At 45.8% G+C, this 18,216-nt stretch overlaps 1 protein-coding gene across 3 annotated transcripts; it reads left to right on the top strand.

The window, feature by feature from the left end:
• The first annotated feature begins 485 nt into the window (after nt 1-485).
• PPIE (peptidylprolyl isomerase E) lies at nt 486-16,666 on the top strand. 3 transcript variants are annotated; one of them, XM_061412395.1, is made up of 10 exons: nt 486-552; nt 1,552-1,650; nt 4,236-4,279; nt 4,960-4,986; nt 6,566-6,647; nt 7,311-7,411; nt 8,682-8,805; nt 13,475-13,660; nt 14,630-14,772; nt 14,963-16,666. In XM_061412395.1, the coding sequence occupies exons 1-10, from the start codon at nt 522-524 to the stop codon at nt 15,029-15,031; spliced, it is 906 nt and encodes a 301-aa protein (XP_061268379.1). In that variant the 5' UTR covers nt 486-521; the 3' UTR covers nt 15,032-16,666. The 3 variants fall into 3 exon arrangements, with proteins under 3 accessions (XP_061268379.1, XP_061268380.1, XP_061268381.1); XM_061412396.1 differs by lacking the exon at nt 4,236-4,279; XM_061412397.1 differs by lacking the exon at nt 4,236-4,279 and having other exon boundaries at nt 508-544.
• Nucleotides 16,667-18,216: the final 1,550 nt, after the last annotated feature.

The raw sequence follows: 18,216 nt of genomic DNA, 5'->3' as shown, positions 1-18,216 counted from the left end.
TATTTCAAGCTTTGTAGGCTCTGGGTTTGCCCCTGCAGCCTAAAAGCACTCACATATGAATACTAAAAAGAATGAGCAAGACTGCGTTCTGATAAAATTTTTTTAATGAAAATTGAATCTAATATAATTTTCACATGTCACGAAATATTATTCTTGTTTCTTCTTCTTTCCCGGCCCCCCAGCTCTTTAAAAGTGTAAAAACCATTCCTAGCTCTTAGTTGTCCAAAAATAGATGGGCGAGGTGACCCGCTGACCGTATTTTATTGGTTGTTTATTACTTGCTGACTCCTTCTGAATCCGCAAGGGAGTGTGTTCCACAGCAGGGACCACCGGTAGAGCCAAAGCCGTGTCGGTTCAGGCCCTAAGATGCACCTACGCTTCACTCGCAGCTCAACGGCACCCAGAGGCCACCACAGCTTTTGCCATAGTGGGCGGGGTCTGCGATAGCCGTACGCGGGGGCGGAGCCTTGAGGAAGGGGCGGGCCGAATACAGGCTTCCGGCGGAAGAGCGCAAGAGCAAGATGGCCACTACCAAGCGAGTGTTGTATGTGGGTGAGCAGGCTTGGGGGCTAGGCGGAGGGTGGGCGAACCGGGCCGGGAGTGGGTCGTGGAGTGGAGCTGGACAGGTTTCCGGACGCGGGAGGCGGCGAGCAGCTGTCTAGGTGGCATCTGTGGCGGTATTGCTTGGGTCTCAGAGAGTGAGCCTGAGACATAATTGCACCTCTTTTCGAAGCCCTCCATCCTCTAACAACAACCTCTTCATCACCTGGGGCCGGGGCGATGGTTGGAGGAATATTAGGGATCTCTGAATCCTCGCGTCCATTCATTTTACATTCACCGCAGCAAAGGCTCAGCCCCCACTCTTCAGGGAAAGAGTTCCCAGGCTAGCCGCCTAAAAATGAGAATAACCCCAATAGCACAGTTTGATGAGAGCTTTGGTGGGGACGGACTCTGGTGACTTAGGGCTCGGTGTGGGGAGAAATGACCCCTCCATCTGGAGAGGTGAGAGCAAGTTTACAGGTTGCGGTGACGCCGGAGATGAGCTGGAATTAGCCAGGTAGCGAAATAGGAGCAAGTGTGTTTACTGAAAGGGAGCAGCACGAGCAAAGGCCCAAAGGTGTGAAATAGTATAACACTTGCAGGGAAATGTGTCGTTTTGCGGGGAAGCAAAGGGTAAGAGGCTGAAGAAGTGGGCAGGGCCTTGTGTACAGTGCTAAGTTTGTTCTTTATCCCGAGGATTAAGTACTTTAAGCAGGGAAGTGATGAGTTAAAGTCTGTGCGTTCCCAGGATGGTACTGGTTGGCTTTGTGGAGGAGAAGGGAGGCAGTTATGAAGCTGTGGAGGGAATCTCCGGGCTAGATGAGGGTCTGAAAGGAGAGTGAAGAGTGTGCTTCGTAAGTAAGTGTGAAGGAGCAAATGAGAGGGATATTTATGAACCCGAAGGACTGAATGGAAAGATCCCTGCCCTGACAACGGCATGCTGATTTTACAGCAGGGACTTCTCAAGAGAATGGAGGACGGTAGTTCAGAAGGCACTTAATGTCTTTGCAGGTGGACTCGCAGAGGAGGTGGATGACAAAGTTCTCCATGCTGCTTTTATCCCTTTTGGAGACATCACGGATATCCAGATTCCTCTGGATTATGAAACAGGTGAGTTGTCTTAGTGTTTCTCATGCCCAGAATCCTCCTGCTAGGAAAGAACTTAAAATTTTTGTAAGTCATATTACAATACGTTCTAAATATGCTTTGGGCAGCGTGACAGTGATCTTTATGCAGAAGGACTTCACGGAGACTTGGGGTTGTGAGCTGAAGTATGCTTTTTAGATCCCATATATTGCATTTGAAGTAAGACAAGGTTTTCATTTAGCCAGTAGGAAGATTGGTTTCGAGCTACATGGAGAGCTGTTGTTTCAAACTGCCTGCCAGGCACTCTCCTACACCTGCTCTCTCCTTGGCAGCTGTGCTGCTAAATAGGGTAGCAGGAAAGCCCAGCTTCAACAATGGGGCCTCAGCTTCTTTGCACCTGAACTTTTCCTTCAATTAGTATCACAGCTGCAGTTCAGTTTTCTGTCTTAACCTTTGTTGTCATTTTTAAGGTTGGAGTTTTAGGCCCAGCTCTAGAGTACACAACTAGTTTAGAAATCCCACTAGGGGATCATAGAGAGGGAATTTTGGGAGACCCATGTGAGTTAATTGATCATTCAAGAAAGCAGGCTTACTCAGCAACAAAACCAAGCAGCCCCGCTTAACAACAGCACCATATAGCAGTGACACCTGCATTCTGCTGGTTGAGGTCAGTAAGTTAATGATCCCTTGGCTGTGCTCCTGCTGCTGCTGCTGGTGCTAAGTCGCTTCAGTCTTGTCGACTCTGTGTGACCCCATAGATGGCAGCCCATGAGGCTTCTGTCCCTGGGATTCTCCAGGCAAGAACACTGGAGTGGGTTGCCGTTTCCTTCTCCAATGCATGAAAGTGAAGAGTGAAAGTGAAGTCTCTCAGTCGTGTCTGACTGTTAGCAACCCCATGGACTGCAGCCCACCAGGCTCCTCTGCCTGTGGGATTTTCTAGGCAAGAATACTGGAGTGGGTCGCCAGTGCCTTCTCCTGGCCATGCTCCTGTGCACACACTAAAAACAAAAATATAGGGGAAAGGTGACATTATACTGAAACCCGAAATGATTTACCATATTTTAATATCTGTTACTGCCTTCTTGCTCATTTCCATAGCGCCATGATAGTCCTAGCGGGGCCACACAGGGTCAAAAACTCCCCTACCCAGCAGGTAGGAAGAATCAGTGATGGGAGACTCAAAGAATGAGGAAGAGGGTAGTCTTCTTCTCCTCCTCACTTTTCCTTTAATTATAAAAGTATAGCCCAGGACTTCGCTGGTGATCCAGGGGTTGGGAATCTGCCTGCCAATGCAGGGAAAATTCCACATGCCTTGTGGCAACTGAGATAGTGCTCCATAACTACTGAGCGGTGCTCCACAACAAGAGAAGCCACTGCAATGAGAAGCCCACACACTAGAGAGGAGCCCACGCAACCGGAGAGTAGCCCTGACTCGCCACCACTGCAATGAGAAGCCCACACACTAGAGAGGAGCCCACGCAACCGGAGAGTAGCCCCGACTCGCCACAACTAGAGGAAGCCTCCATGCAGCAGCAAAGACCCAGCACAGCCAAAAACAAATAAATGAATTTTAAAAGTAAAGAAAATTAAATTGTACCCCACTAAGTTCTTGTCACAGCACTCTCTTGCCTGCCTCCTTGTATCTCTCACAAGCGTCATATACTAATAAATGACTTTTTCCATGCCGCTTTGCCTCTCAGCGAATTCTTTTCTCAAGGAGACAAAAGAACCTCAGCTACATTAAATCCTGAGATTGTTTTGTGGTTTCAGCAACCTGTGCTCTGCTGAGTCCTGAGACGAGTTGTATGGCTTCAGCTCTTATCATCAACATTGTATATGGATTTAACCTTCCTGGGACCTTTATATGTATAAAAACAATAAGGTTATGTTGACTCTGTAAGGTTAATTGGTTACTTAAACAAATGCTTTTGTGCACTTGGCCTTTCTAGTTGGTGTTGGTTAGATTAGCATTTTGCTGAGGATTAAGACTGAGCATCCTTACCCAGGTTTTAGGATTCACGACTTATGCACAGTTGATGTTCAGAATGTATGTTTGGAATGATTGATTGATAGGTTAAATGACTTCATTTTTCTAGCTGCCTTTCGTGCAAAGGTTAAGATTTGGCTTTGGTAAAGAATGCTGCCTTTAAAGATTAAAAGTATAGTTCATTATTTAGTTATGTTCACTACAAAACGGGCTTCTGTGGTGGCTCAGATGGTAAAGAATCTGCCTACAATGTGGGATAATTTCCTGGGTTTGATCCTTGGGTTGGGAAGATCCCCTGGAGAAAGTAAAGGCTACGCACTCCAGTATTTGGGCCTGGAGAATTCAATGGACAGAGGAGCCTGGCAGGCTACAGTCCATGGGTTCACAGAGAGGGGGACACAACTGAGTGACTTTCACTCACTACAAAACAGTTTAATTTAGTTGCTTAAAATGTTATTTAAACTAGAAAGAATCAGAGTAAGATACCTTTTTCCTAAATAGTGATGGTGTAGAATTTCTAGTAAATGGATAAGGCATGTGACTGACTTCACTTTCTTTGTGACCACCTGCTTCTTCCTGTTGCCAACATGATAATTGCTTGATATTGTCTGCCTTTTTTCAGAAAAGCACCGAGGATTTGCTTTTGTTGAATTTGAGTTGGCAGAGGTGAGAAAATTGTTATCTGTGTTAAGTATTTGGCTTGTTATTATTGTTACTGATTACAAAAGGAGCTGTTCTTCATTTGGGATTGGGGTTTTGGGCCTCATGCTGATGCTTCCAGAGAGATGAGAAACACTGTTTGAAGGAAAGCTGCCTTCACTTAATGAAACCATGGGCTGTGATAAACATCACAGACCTGCTAGGTCCTGCCCCTCTTGCTCTGCAGAACTCCTGCAGCCCTGCTCATTGAGCATCTTTGCCTGGTAGCACTGGTGATTCTTTGTCTTCCACTAAATGTGGCTCAGAGGTTAAAGCGTCTGCCTGCAATGCGGGAGACCTGGCTTCAATCCCTGGGTCAGGAAGATCCCCTGGAGAAGGAAATGGCAACCCACTCCAGTATTCTTGCCTGGAGAATCCCATGGACGGAGGAGCCTGGTGGGCTAGAGTCCACGGGGTCGCAAAGAGTTGGACACGACTGAGCGACTTCACTTTCACTTTCAAATGGCAAATAGCTGAAGTCAGCCAGGAAGTGTACTTCGTTAGACACGTGCAACCTGGGTGAGGAAAAAAAAGAGACCTTTTCTGTTGGATTGTTTTTTTGTTGTCATTTTACCAAGTATGTGTTTAGATACTACAAGAAGCATTTGACTGCAAACCTAAATTCGTACCTTGTCTTTTTTTGGCAGGATGCTGCAGCAGCTATTGACAACATGGTAAGGCTGGGAATCCTGCTTCTTACAGAAGTTGCTTTTTGGTGGTACAGAGGGCACTTAGTTCTACATTGGGTTTGCTAAACCTCCAAAGTTACAAGATTGCATGAGGAAGTATATACAAATTGTCATCGTGTGAAAATATTCACTGTGAATTGATCACTTATGAAATTGTCCTTTCTCACATATCTTTCTCCATTTGATAATAATGTAAAGGCTAAACATTCTTGTTGACCAGTCTCTCACTGGCTGCCTGTGTCTAGGATAGGAAATTGTAAACAATGCAAAGTAATTGCACAGTGAAACTGCATATTTTACAAAAGAGGCAGGGTTTCATGAAGTGTTAGACCAGTTAACAATTGAGAAGAGAGATTTGATAAGGATAATGATAGGATGTGCTGCTGATCCAAGTGATTGGGACAGCCTGGAGAGCTCCTTGGGGCAATGATGTAGCTCTTGAGTGTGTGTTCCCTCTTCAGGATACTTAGGATTTTCACATTAGATAGGAAATGCAAAGATAATCATACTGTTGATAGGATTTTATTGGAAAAAATACTGCAGATGTATAAACATCCATTATATCTCTGTTCTTCAAATTAGGCCATAGTTTAAAAGCTGAATTTTAACTGTAAGAAATTTATTTTCATTAATTTCAGTTTCATCACAGTACATTCCCAGTTTTTTCCCCCTTCACATTTTACCATGTGTTACTGTCTTTAAGTGATTTCACATTGAGTGACCTTTCCTGGTACCAGTTATCCTAGGGTAATAAGGCTTTCCTTCATTCCTGTTCTCTGTTTCCCATTCATCAACTGTTGTCCTCAGCTCTCAGAGCGAGATCACTTCTCATTGTTTAAGGCTGACCTTGACTTTTGAAAATGAACTCAGGTACTTGGAAATTGCATTTATCCTTGTAATTTCAGAGTACTCTGAAAACAGCATCACTTTTGCTAGCACAGGTCATTACTAGAAAGAAAGGAGGTCAGATACTACTGCATATAAACTAGATATACAACAAGGTCCTACTGTATAGCACAGGGAACCTGTTATTTAATATCATCTAATAACCTACAGTGGAGAAGAATCTGACAAAGATATATATATATACACACACCCAAAACATTGTAAATCAACTATGCTTCAATTTTAAAAAAGAAAGGGACTTCCCTGGTGGCCCAGGGGCTAAGAATCCGCCTTGTAATGCAGAGGACACGGGTTCAGTCCCTGGTCAAGGAATTAAGATCCCACATTCCATGGAGCAACTAAGCCTGTACTGCAGCTAGAGAGTCCATGGGCCACAGCAAAGACCTCATGTGCTGCATCTAAGACTCAGTACAGCTAAATAAGGAACTAATAAAGTTGAAAGGAAGAAAGGAGAAAGGAACTGTATGATGGCTCCCAGGAGGAAATTCTCTGCAGCCCTCGGGCTGCCTTGTGGCAGGTGTATAACTTGCTGTTAGGGGATCAGGGATTAAGGGAGAACAAATCATGAGCTTGTCTCAGATGTATCAGAAGTAAATGGAAAGCGTCTGACTTTCTTTTAACCTAACAGTTTAAGCAAATGGATTTTCACACTTTTCAGAATGAATCTGAGCTCTTTGGACGGACAATTCGTGTCAATTTGGCAAAACCCATGAGGATTAAGGAAGGCTCTTCTAGACCAGGTGAGTGGGAGCAATACAGATGCCCATCACACCCTCCAGTTTAGCCTTGCCTGCCTTCCTGTCCCAGTTTTTTTGAAAGTAGGCACTGAATGCTTCTCTGGCGGACAGTAGTAGAGGATGGTTTACATTGGCAAAGGACATGTGCCACCTTTGTGGGGAAATAAAGAGTGTAGCTTCTCAGCCACGCCAGGGTAATTGTTTCCTTTATGAGAGAAGCCATGCCTGATCTCTCATCTGTCCCAGTGTTCTCAACATTCCTGGCAGGTTCCATCAGGGGCTGGGACTGGCAAGGGCTGTACCTTTCCCTGGGGCTTTTAATGTAGCTTTTTAATGTAGCCCTGCTAAGAGCTTGGAGAAGGAAATAGCAACCTACCCCAGTATTCTTGCCTAGAGAATCCCATGGACAGAGGAGCCTGGGAGGCTATAGTCCATGGGGTCTCAAAGAGTCAGACACGACTAAGCGACTAACACACACAAGAGCTGGACTTGAGGGCTGGCAGTCTATAAAAGATGGGAACTTGCCTGACACATGTGACTTCCCAAAGTGGAGACCTCTGGCCGAGAGGGCCACAAAACATGTTCTGCTTCACTGACCAGAGCACCTACTTAGCAGCTGGCTGATGGCTTGAGTTGGTTCTCATCTGCTCGCTTCTTTCCTTTCAGTTTGGTCTGATGATGACTGGTTGAAGAAGTTTTCTGGGAAGACGCTTGAGGAGAACAAAGAGGAGGAGGGGTCAGAGCCTCCCAAAGTGGAAACGCAGGAGGTGAGATTGCAGGCTGGCACTTCCCCCCAGAAGACTGTTTTTTTTTTAGGTTTTTATGGAAATCTGTAAATGTATATACAAAAGTAGAGAGGATGAAAAGTGAACTCACAGTGTTTTGGTGGAGGTTGGTAATGAGTGAACTGAAGAGAAGCTCTAAGCCTCTCGACCTTGTGCTCTGCGTGAGGAGCTTCTCAGCTCTGCTGGGTTCTGTTCTGTGATTGTTTTTGACTAGGAGGAAGTATGAGGTGAGGAAGGGCAGTGAGTGGGCCTCTGCATCCTCCTGGTCAGTCCTCCTCCTTCACGCAAGTGTTGTGCTCCCAGCTCACCGTCTTTCTGTTCCTGACGCAAGGGAGGCAGAGCGGGGTGAGGGTACCTTCCCTGCAGTCTGGGCACAGGTGTGAGGTCCTCCCTTCCAGGGAATCTGCCTTGGCACTTCCTTCTGATTCTCAGTGCACCTCTCTAACCATTGCCTCTCCGGCTGCCCCTCCCCATTATAACTGATATTCTGGGTTTCTTTCTTGACTCGTAATCTCTCTCCCCTCTCTGCCAAAACAGCAGCAGTCACTCTGATCTTTCGCAGCCTCTCCTAGGCTCTTGGACTCTCCTGGCCTCTGTTTCTAGTCCTGAGCTTCAGACATTTCTAATGCAAGTCTTGCCCTCCCTCCTCTAATCTTGTTCATCCTGTGTTCTCCAACTCACTAACTTGCCACTTTTCATCCACATTGACTCAAGCAGGAAATAGGCTAAGCAGAGTGCCTACAAGTGGAGTATAAAGCAAGGTCCCCGCCACCTCCATTGTGAGCACTTCGGTACTCCTTGCTTCCGTTGCAGCCAGCCTGTGCACACGCAGAGCTATGCACAGGGAGGGGATGGTGTTACAGAAATGGGTCCTTTTAACTGGATCAAGGTGGGTGACCTTGAGCTGGGGTGTGAAGATGTTGCGAGTTGTCTGTTTGGGGCCAGAAAAGTGTTGTTTGTGAACACACAGGAGGGTGAAGGCGAGGCAACCTGATGTGTCTGAGGGAGTGTGATGAGATGACATGCCTGCCGGGTGGGGCTCCAGGTAGACGAGCCTGAAGTCTCCTGCCACTGGATGCCAAACTGGGGGCTGTGGCCGTGGCCTTCACCTTCTGCAGCCCAGGGCCTTCCCTGGCGTCACCTTGTTCAGCTTGCTCACTAGTTGGGTTCTCAGGTGTGTGCATTCACACTCTCTCTCCTAGTTGGGGAGTCAGGGCATTCTCTCTAACCTGGCCATTTCTCCTGTATCTAGGGAGAGCCCACTGTAAAAAAGGCCCGGTCAAACCCTCAGGTGTACATGGACATCAAGATTGGGAACAAGCCAGCTGGCCGCATCCAAATGCTCCTGCGTTCAGACGTCGTGCCCATGACCGCAGGTGAGCAGTTTTTTCTTTAATACAAGTGAATGTGTATTCATGGTTGGTTTGTTTGTTTCTTCTACAGTACACACACACACACACACACACTCTCTCTCTCTCTCTCTCTCTCCCCACCCCCCCCTCTCTCAACAGTATTGAAGGCAATAAATTGAAAACCTGAGTCTTTGTTCCTTCTCCATATCTAATCATACTCTTCAGAAGTAACTACCGATAACTAACAACTTCTTGAATATTTTTTCATTTGTTAAATACTGAGTTCTATTTATCCTTCTTTTAATCTAAATTTTATTATGTAGACACATAGTTAGGAGTGTTAATTTCACAGTTTGTTTTGAAAAACACAGCAGTGCCCCCCTGCCCTACTGCCATCCCCCAGCACCATTTGCTGCTTCTCAGAGGCAGCCAATTTCAACTCTTAGCTGATTCTTTTGATTTTTAACCTCCATATTTGTAGATAATAGATGTATGTTGCTACTTTCTGATTTTTTTTGTGTTTTGTTTTAATGTCTTTTCATTTTAGACATCTATTGACTTCCCACTTGAGAAGATAAAGAATTAGCTTTTGAAATCAGTTCCCAGTTCCTTCATCCTTTTATGCTGTTACCATAATTTTAGTTAGGTCACAGGTCATTCTATTTAAGCATCATACTGTGATAGCTTCTTTTCATACACAGCACTTTGTGTTCCCTGGAATTCATAATTCTCTTGTTTTCACATTTGCTTAGTATTCTGTACACATATTCCTGAGCTTTCCCAAATTTTCCTGCTTGTGTAAATCTCCATCATGTTCAAACACATCAGATATTTTGTCAGTTTCACTTATTCCTCCCTGGAGCCCTCTGACCTCCTCCAGCTTGGACCAGTTGCCTTCCAGGCCCATCTCATAGCCTTTGTCTTGGGATCTCCTGCTTTCGCTTCCTGTGTTGGGACCTCTGTTGTCATTTTTTATCTATTCCCTCACTTTGGTAGAGGATATAATTCTGTAGCTTCTGGAGAAAAGAACTTGGAGGGTCAGGTTTTTGAGACTGATGTGTGGAAATTTCTACTTTCCCACCTGATAGTTCGGATGTAGAATTCTAGAGAAGTCTAATGTCATTCTGATTCTTGGTCCTTTATACAAAATCTTTTTTTTTTTTTTCTGTCTAGAGCTGAGCTGTCCCAATATGGTAGTCACTGTCCACGTGTGACTCTTTAAACTTAAATTAATTCAAGTTATATAAAATTAAGTTTCACTTCTTCAATTATTCAGATGCTTAACAGCTGTTAGATAACACTGGTCTAGATGCTTGAAGGGTCTCTGTGTCCTGTGTTCTGAAAAACTGTCCCCTTGGAGTAGATCTCCTTCCATCCATCCTGCTAGATATTCAGTGGGCCCTTGCTGCTGTAACAAACTACCACAGACTTAGCAACTTACAAGAACATAAGTTTGTTGTCTTAGCTGTTCTGAGGGCCAGAAGTCCAACACAGGACTCACCAGGCTAAAGGAAGATGGTGGCTGGGTTACCACATTCCTTACTGGAAGCTCTATGGGTAGATCTGTTTCCAGAGACAGTCACTTTGTTGACAGAATTCAGTTTCCTGCATCTGTAGATGAAGGTACCCATTTCCTTGCTGGCTGCCAGCTGAGGGCTAGTCCCAGCTTCCAGAGGCTTGTGGCCCCCCTCCTTTATCATCACAGCCAGCAGTGATTGATCCAGTCCCTCTCACGTTTTGAATCGCCTGCCTCCTTTCCCATCCACTTCTTTTTTTGGGGGTGGGTTGTCGGGGAGATGGAATATAATTGCTTTACAGTGTTTTGTTAGTTTTTGCTGTACAACAGTCCATCCACTTCTAACTCTCTCTTTCTGCCTTTAGCTGGGAAAGGTTCTCTGGTTATAACCTGTGATTATACTAGGCCCACCGGGGTAATCTAGGCCATTCTCCCCATCTCAGTGTCTGGAACCTTAATCATATCTGCACAGTACCTTCTGCTGTGAGCAGCATTTTCTCAGGTTCCAGGAATTGGGACCTGGACATCTTTCGGGGGCCATTATCCTGCATACCACAGCCATCAGTTAGGACAGTACTGTCTTTTGAAAAGTTTTCCTTGAATTATTTCTTTACTTTTATCCCTTCTGATTTTTCTCTACTCATATTTTGGAACATTTTTAAATGTTCTTTTTCATAGTATCCCCTGCTTATTTCATGCATGTACTATCATTTCATCTTGGGAGATTAGTATACTAAAATTTCTTTTTCCTATACAGCTTATGTTTGAAATTATTTTTTTCAGTTTTTTTTTTCTCTTTGTTTTTCTTTGTTTGTTATTGATCTGTTTGCTTGTTTCAGTCTTTGCTTTTCACATTAGATGCCTTTCTCATATATAAGACTAGGGTCCTTAAAATCTGCTTGGAAACTCCCTGGACATTGGTAAGGCTTGCTGACTGAGGCTTCCTCTATGAGGTGATTCTGTCTTTCTGTTGGACCTCGGATATCAGTATCCCTGAGTCATAGTCTCTTGGACAGAGCAGAGGCCACAGAGAAGACTCTAGTCTCTTGCTAATGGTTCTATGTCCAGTTGTTTGTCATGGAGGGTGGGAGGTTGTGGGAGCAGTATATGAACTTCAGTAAATCTCCATTTGTCATCATGGTACCTCAACGCTCAGGTATGTATAAAGCATCCCAGACCAGAGACCCTCTGCTTTAACCTGCTGGAGGGTAAACCTCCCACCAGCAGCCAGGGCTAGGGAAGAGAGAGGATCTGGGGGCTAGCTACTTTTTTAAGTGAGCTTTCAACCAGACTTACTGCTTTTAGAACCATCTTCATCCTTGTCACTGAGGTTTTGGAATTTCTGCAGCAGAAATCAAATTGCTTCTTGGCTTTATCAGCTTAAGCTTCAGCTTTGTTAGGTCTGCTCTGTCAGTTATGGCTCCTGTTTGTCTTCTAGGTTCCAAAGATTTTTGTTGCTGTTGTCTCTTCTCTTGCTCCTTTTTAGGGGATAGTCATTTTATCCATATTTTAAGTGTATGATTTACTGGCGTTAATTGCATTCACAATGTTGTACAACCATCGCCACTATCTACTCTCAAAACTTTTGCACCACCCCTAATAGCAACTATACAGTCCATGGAATTCTCCAGACCATAATACTGGAGTGGGTAGCCTTTCTCTTCTTCAGGGGATCTTCCCAACCCAGGGATCGAACCTAGGTCTCCCACATTGCAGGCGGATTCTTTACTGTCTAAGCCACCAGGGAAGCCCAAGAATCCTGTGGATCTTCATGACCCAGAAATCGAACTGGAATCTTACAGGCGGATTCTTTACCAGCTGAGCTACCAGGGAAGCCAAATAGAAATTCAGGATTCGTTAACAGTCACTCCCCTTTCTCCTCTACTCCCAGCCTCTGGTGATGGTTAATCTACTTTCTGTCTCTCTGAATTTACCGTTCTAGACATTTCATATACATGGAGTCATAACAGTAGTTGTCCTTTGATGTCTGATTTACTTCACTCAGCATTGTGTTTTCAGGGCTCATTTAGGTATCAGTACGGCTGGCTGATATTCCCTTGTCTGGATAGTCCACAGTTTGTTTCTCTACTCATTTGTTGATGGACACTTGAACACTGGTTCCACTTTCCAGTTATTATGAATAATGATACTGTGAACATTTGTGTACAAATAAGGATTTAAATCCCTGTTTTCAATTACTTTGGGTGCCTCCCTAAGACTGGAAATACTGGGTCATGTGGTAATTCTAGTTTGACTTTCTGAGGAACGACCAAATTACTCTCTACAGTGGCTGCACCACTTTCCATTCTCATAAGCAGTGTATAAGCATTCTAGTTTCTTTACATCCTCACTTGTTTTCTGTTTATCATAGTCATCCTAGTAGTTCGGAAGTGGGATCTCATTGTGGTTTTGATTTGTATTCCCCTAATCACTAATGATGTGAAGCATCTTTTCACATGCTTAGGGGTAGGGGCCATTTGTGTATCTTCTTTGAGGAAATGTCTGTGAAAGTCTTTTGTGTATTTACTTACTAGGTTGGTTTTTTGTTGTTGATTTGTAGGAGTTCATTGTATATGAACACTTAAGAGATGTGATTTGCAAATGTTTTCTTCCATTCCCTAAGTTGCCTTTTCATTTTGTTGAGAGTGTCCTTTGATGTCCAGAAGTTTTTCATTTTGATGAAGTCTCATTTGCCAATTTTTTGTTACTTATACTTTCAGTGTTGCAGTTAAGACATTGCCAAGTGCAAAGTCACAAAGACTTGACCTGTCTTTTTCTCTAAGATCCTGTTTGGTCTTTGTTTTTAAAAATTGCTTTACCACCAGTTTAGGGTGGAGCAGCTCTAGAATGCATGTTTTCACGCCTTCTTTAAGTAGAATTCCATCTAATCCTTCGAGATAATCATATCTCAAAGATTTATAATGAACATGTCATATTTTGAAATGAAAATACGAATATTAAACAAATATAACATAGTTTTTCAGAGTCTAGTTAGAGATCTCGTTGTTTGGTTTTTTGTGACCATGCCCCCGAGGCATGTGGGATCTTAGTTCCCCAACCAGGAATTGAACCTGTGCTCCTTCCTTGGAAGCATGGACTCTTAACCACTGGCTCACCAAGGAAGTCCCCCCATTGGTTTGTGTTTTAATCAGGTGCCTTTTCCTTTCTCGGCCCCAGAGAATTTCCGCTGCCTGTGCACCCACGAGAAGGGCTTTGGCTTCAAGGGCAGCAGTTTCCACCGCATCATCCCCCAGTTCATGTGCCAGGGCGGTGATTTCACCAACCACAACGGCACCGGGGGCAAGTCCATCTACGGGAAGAAGTTTGACGATGAAAACTTTATCCTCAAACACACGGGACCAGGTGGGATCTGGCTGGTGGGTGATGGTCGCTGGGCTGGGCTGTGGCAGGATGGCTGTGCAGGGGGTGACAGGCTGTGGTTCTGGTCTCCTCCAGACCCCCACCCAGGGAACAGGAGAGGCGTTCAGTCTGGCTGGAACGGAGCGAGCCTGTTTCCATCACAGTGTCCACAACTGTGGGCATAGTTTAAATTTTGTGGTCAGCCACTGTAAGCCCGCTCTTCTTCCCTCAACCCCATTGCCTGCTTCTCTGTCAGACTCTCTAGTAAAAAATTGCAGTGGTTGGTTCCCCAGCAACTAGAAAAAAATACAGAACTATACTGATATTTAAGACCGCAGTTCTCTAGGGGGCCCTCGGCAGCCACAGTAGACAGAACTCCCTAGTTCACGCTCAGTCCTGGTCAGAGACGACAGTTGCCCCTTCACTCCCGAAACCTCCACGTCACCCTCTGCCCCAGCTGATGCTTGGCCTCCCACATCTGTGCACACCTGCCTGCGCTGACTTCCCCCCAAGTACAGGGGCTGAGCCACCTCCCCTCTGCTCATGACCCGGACCCTCCCCACCCCTCGCCCTTCGGAACCTGGTTCTGCACTCATGCCCCGCCGCTGCCCCCTGTAATGCACGTCCCCTGCTCTGCTCGATCAGCACAAAAGCACACAGTGTCGATCTTTTCTTTGACTCACGTCCCCCCGTCAGCTATCACCCATGCCTCTGGTCCCCTTTTTAACCGAAACTTCTTGACAGAGTTATCCAGGCTCCCTGCCTTTGGTTCTCTCGGTCCCCCTCTAGACAGACTTCAGGCGCCACTGGCCCACTGAAGGCACTCTTCTCCACCCGGCCCATAGTCGGCTCCTGCTCCTCGTCCCGTTCGCCCTCCCATCTGCAGGTGCAGAGGCAGCATCTGCACTCCCCGCTCCATGCCCAGGACCACCAGCAGGGTCAGGGGAGCTGACGGGCGCTTCTCTCCCCCAGGCCTGCTGTCCATGGCCAACTCCGGCCCAAACACCAACGGCTCCCAGTTCTTCCTGACGTGTGACAAGACGGATTGGCTGGACGGCAAGCATGTAGTGTTTGGGGAGATCACGGATGGCCTGGACGTCTTGCGGCAGATTGAGGTGGGTAGCTGCCAGGGCCCCTGGGGCACAGCCATGAATGTGGGAGAGCTGAATCGGGGCCTGGAGAGAGACAACAAGCTGCTGTTGGGGGGTAGGGGGTGGGACGGGCAGGGGGGTGGGTATCCCTGAGCCACCCTTACTCTCCCACCCTCCCTCCCCTGATTCCTCCTCTTCTGTTCGGCCCGCAAAGGCCCAGGGCAGCAAGGACGGGAAGCCCAAGCAGAAGGTGATCATCTCCGACTGTGGGGAGTACGTGTGAGAGGGGAGCTGTCAACCCGGGGCACTGGCACCCGAGGTGTCCCATTGGCAGCGAGCAGGGCTTCGTGTCGTGGCCCTTCCTCAGGGTCAGCGTGGGACGCCTCCTCTGGCTCTTCCTCAGGTGTGGCCTTGGGCCCAGGGCTGCCCCCCCAGCTGTGGACAGCTATGCATGGCCTGTCCAGGCCTTTGCCACCAGGGCTTCTCGTGGGCCCACCTGTGTGACTCCTGGACATTTTCTTTTGGTAAAATAAATCCTAGTTTTGATACTACTGCCTCCAGCTAGTTCCTGGGAGTTGTCAGATGTCACCTATAAAGCTAAACTGTCCCCTGAGACGGATTGGTGAATGAATAGGGCATAATCTCTTCCCCACGGTTTTTCTTTTCTTCCCTTGGATGATTCCCTGAGATGCTGGGTGATATATCTTCAGGTCAGATACCCTTGTCAGACCACTGTCAAGACCATGGGCATCAAAGACAGTGGAAAAATTCCTGTCTTCAGTGCCTCCACTCCCGCATCACACTGCCGGCCTCAGAGCCAGTGAGTGTATTGCTGAGTCTCCGTGACGCATTTGCTTATTTGCTCACTTTCATTTTACAGATTTTTAAAAATGATACTTTATTACTCACAGTGCCTTTTCCATGCTAGGTACTATACCTATTTGTCAGGAGACAAGGGGTTAGCAAACCCCTTGGTTCTAATCCAGCCCACTACCTGGTTTTATGAGTAAAGTTTTATTGGAAAGTCAGAGCCATTGGTTTACATATTCTTACTGCAGTGACAGAGTGGAGTAATTGGTGACATACCATATGGTCCCTGTATTAGAGTTCTTCAGAGAAACAGAACTAATAGGATATGCATATGTGTACACAGAGAAAGATCCATTATACAGAACTGGCTCTACAGTTGTGGGGGCTGACAAGTCTGATAGCTGCAGGACAGGCCAACAGCCTGGAGCCCCAGGGAGAGTCATGTTGAAGCTTGAGTCCAAAGACTGTTGTGAAGGCAGAATTCTTTGCCTCACAGGACCCTAATCTGTCTGTCTTGAGGCCTTCAACCGATTGCATGAGGCCCACCCACACTGGGGGAGAGTCATCTGCTTTACTTGACATACTGATTTAAATGTCAGTCACATCTGAAAAATACCTTCACGGCACCATCTGGACTGGTGTTTGGCTAAAATGTGGATACCACAGCCTAGCTATAGACAGAAAATTAACCAAGACCATCCCTCACTAGCTCCTCCAGGGCCAGGCCCCATCTTTGCTGGGTGTGGTGGCTGCACAGAGGAAGAGATCCAGGGTTGTGGCCCCAGGACTCTGTGGCTTAGGAGTTTCTCACAGTGTGTCTGCTCCAGATGCTGCTGGCACAAAAAAAGACTGTTGGACCTACTTTTTAGTGGTGAAAAAGAGTTCCAGGTGATGAAAAATCAGAGAGCTATATTTTCAAAATGTATTTATTATGGGAAATTATACCATATAACGTGGAGAAAGCACATCGAAAGCAGTTTATATAGTACAGTATGATTCCTATTTTGTACAAATACCTATCTGTAATATGTAAACATCTATATTTTTTATATATATATATATATCTCCTAAGAAAAAAGCCTAGAAATAAATTCAACAAAATATTAACGAGCATATTTTTATCTGACTTGTAAGATTATGGTGATTGGAATTGTATTTTATTTTTTTGTTTTTTCCAAACTTTCCTCCAAAATTGTATTATTGCTGTAATAAAAGCACATTAAAAAAAGAGTGGGTCAAGTGCTTATAAAAGGCCTCTCCATGAGGAGTAACACTCAGGATGGACAAGCCCTGTTTAAATTGCCTAAAGGGCACCTCGGCAGTGTTGGGTGCCCTCAGCAGGCTCCTGGGAGCACAGAGCACGGTGTCACCACCCTGGCCACTGCCGCATAACCGGCCACTTGCCCAGGCCTTTAAAGCAGGTGAGAACACAAGTCCTGTCTTCAAAGGATTGTGGTGTGTAAATGTTTTAGGAAAAAGCACAGCTCTGAACAAACACCATCACCCACAAAATACATTCTCAGAAGAAGAAAGTTTTAGTGACCAAGCATAGAAGGGGCTCAAAACTAGCAAATTCTTTTGTAATAATACCGACAGATACCAGTTGTTAAATAGAGTCTGCCTGGAATGCAGGAGACCCAGGTTCAGTCCCGAGGTCAGGAAGATGCACTGGAAAGGAGAATGCAACTCACCCCAGTATTCTTAGGGGCTTCTCTGATGGCTTAGCTGGTAAAGAATCCCCCTGCAGTGCAGGAGACCTGGGTTCAATTCCTGGGTCAGGAAGATTCCCTGGAGAAGGGATAGGTTACCCACTCCAGTATTCTGGCCTGGAGAATTCCATGGACAGAGGAGCCTGGCGGGCTACCGTCCATGGGGTTGCAGAGAGTTGAACACAATTGACTTTAACCAGTTGTTAAGTATTTATATGCCAGAATGGTACTAAATGTTTGTGTACACAGATGATCTTTTTAATAGCTTGGAAGGAGAAAGCCACTATCCTGCTCTACAGAGGAAGAATACCCAGGATTCAAGTCCATTTGGCTTCAAAAATCTGTGCTCTTGTTCTGCCTGCTGCCTCTTTTCCTGTTTCTTAGGAAATTTTCCAGAACATGTTACTAGCCTGCCTTGGTTTGAAACAGCCTGGCATGATGGCGTGCTCTTGAGGCCAGGATTGCACTGCAGAGAGCAAAACTTGTGTGCTTCTCCTTTAGCTTTTTTTCCCCACATCCTCCTCAACTATCAGTTGTCAGTGACTTCTCATTGCTGTCAGTGGGTCTGAACTGACCACCTTTATTTATCCTTTTAGTCTGGCCAGGTAAACAAGCCAGGCCCTGAGCAAGAGAAAGGGAAATGGTGGCATCTCTCCTGCCACTGCACCGCTTGGCTGAGCAAAGATAACTCTCGGGATAAAATACACGGGCCTTGTGTTCATTCACTACTGTTCCACCACTCAGGCTTTTTCCTGTTGATTTCACTTAGTGACCGGATGGCAGAAGTCGCTGGAAGTGTGACGACCAGGTACATAAACAATAATACTGTTTTTCAGTTGTTCTGGATGAAAAAGCAAGACTGCAGCTCTGTTCTGCTAAGCACTGCTTGGTTGGGAGGTGAGGTGTACTCAGTATCTGCTAACCTTTGGGTGACCAGACAGACATTCCT

The sequence above is a fragment of the Bos javanicus genome, chromosome 3 (genome assembly GCF_032452875.1).
Source record: "Bos javanicus breed banteng chromosome 3, ARS-OSU_banteng_1.0, whole genome shotgun sequence".
NCBI classification, from domain to species: Eukaryota; Metazoa; Chordata; class Mammalia; order Artiodactyla; family Bovidae; genus Bos; species Bos javanicus.
Note: the sequence above shows the minus strand (reverse complement) of the source record. Positions and strands in the feature narration are given on the sequence as shown.

Excerpts from the sequence above, each read along its gene's own strand:
- PPIE (XM_061412395.1), top strand. The coding sequence starts at position 522 with ATGGCCACTACCAAGCGAGTGTTGTATGTGG. Across the intron at positions 4,280-4,959 it reads TTGAATTTGAGTTGGCAGAG|GATGCTGCAGCAGCTATTGA; the intron begins GTGAGAAAATTG and ends TTTTTTTGGCAG. Across the intron at positions 6,648-7,310 it reads GGAAGGCTCTTCTAGACCAG|TTTGGTCTGATGATGACTGG; the intron begins GTGAGTGGGAGC and ends CTTTCCTTTCAG.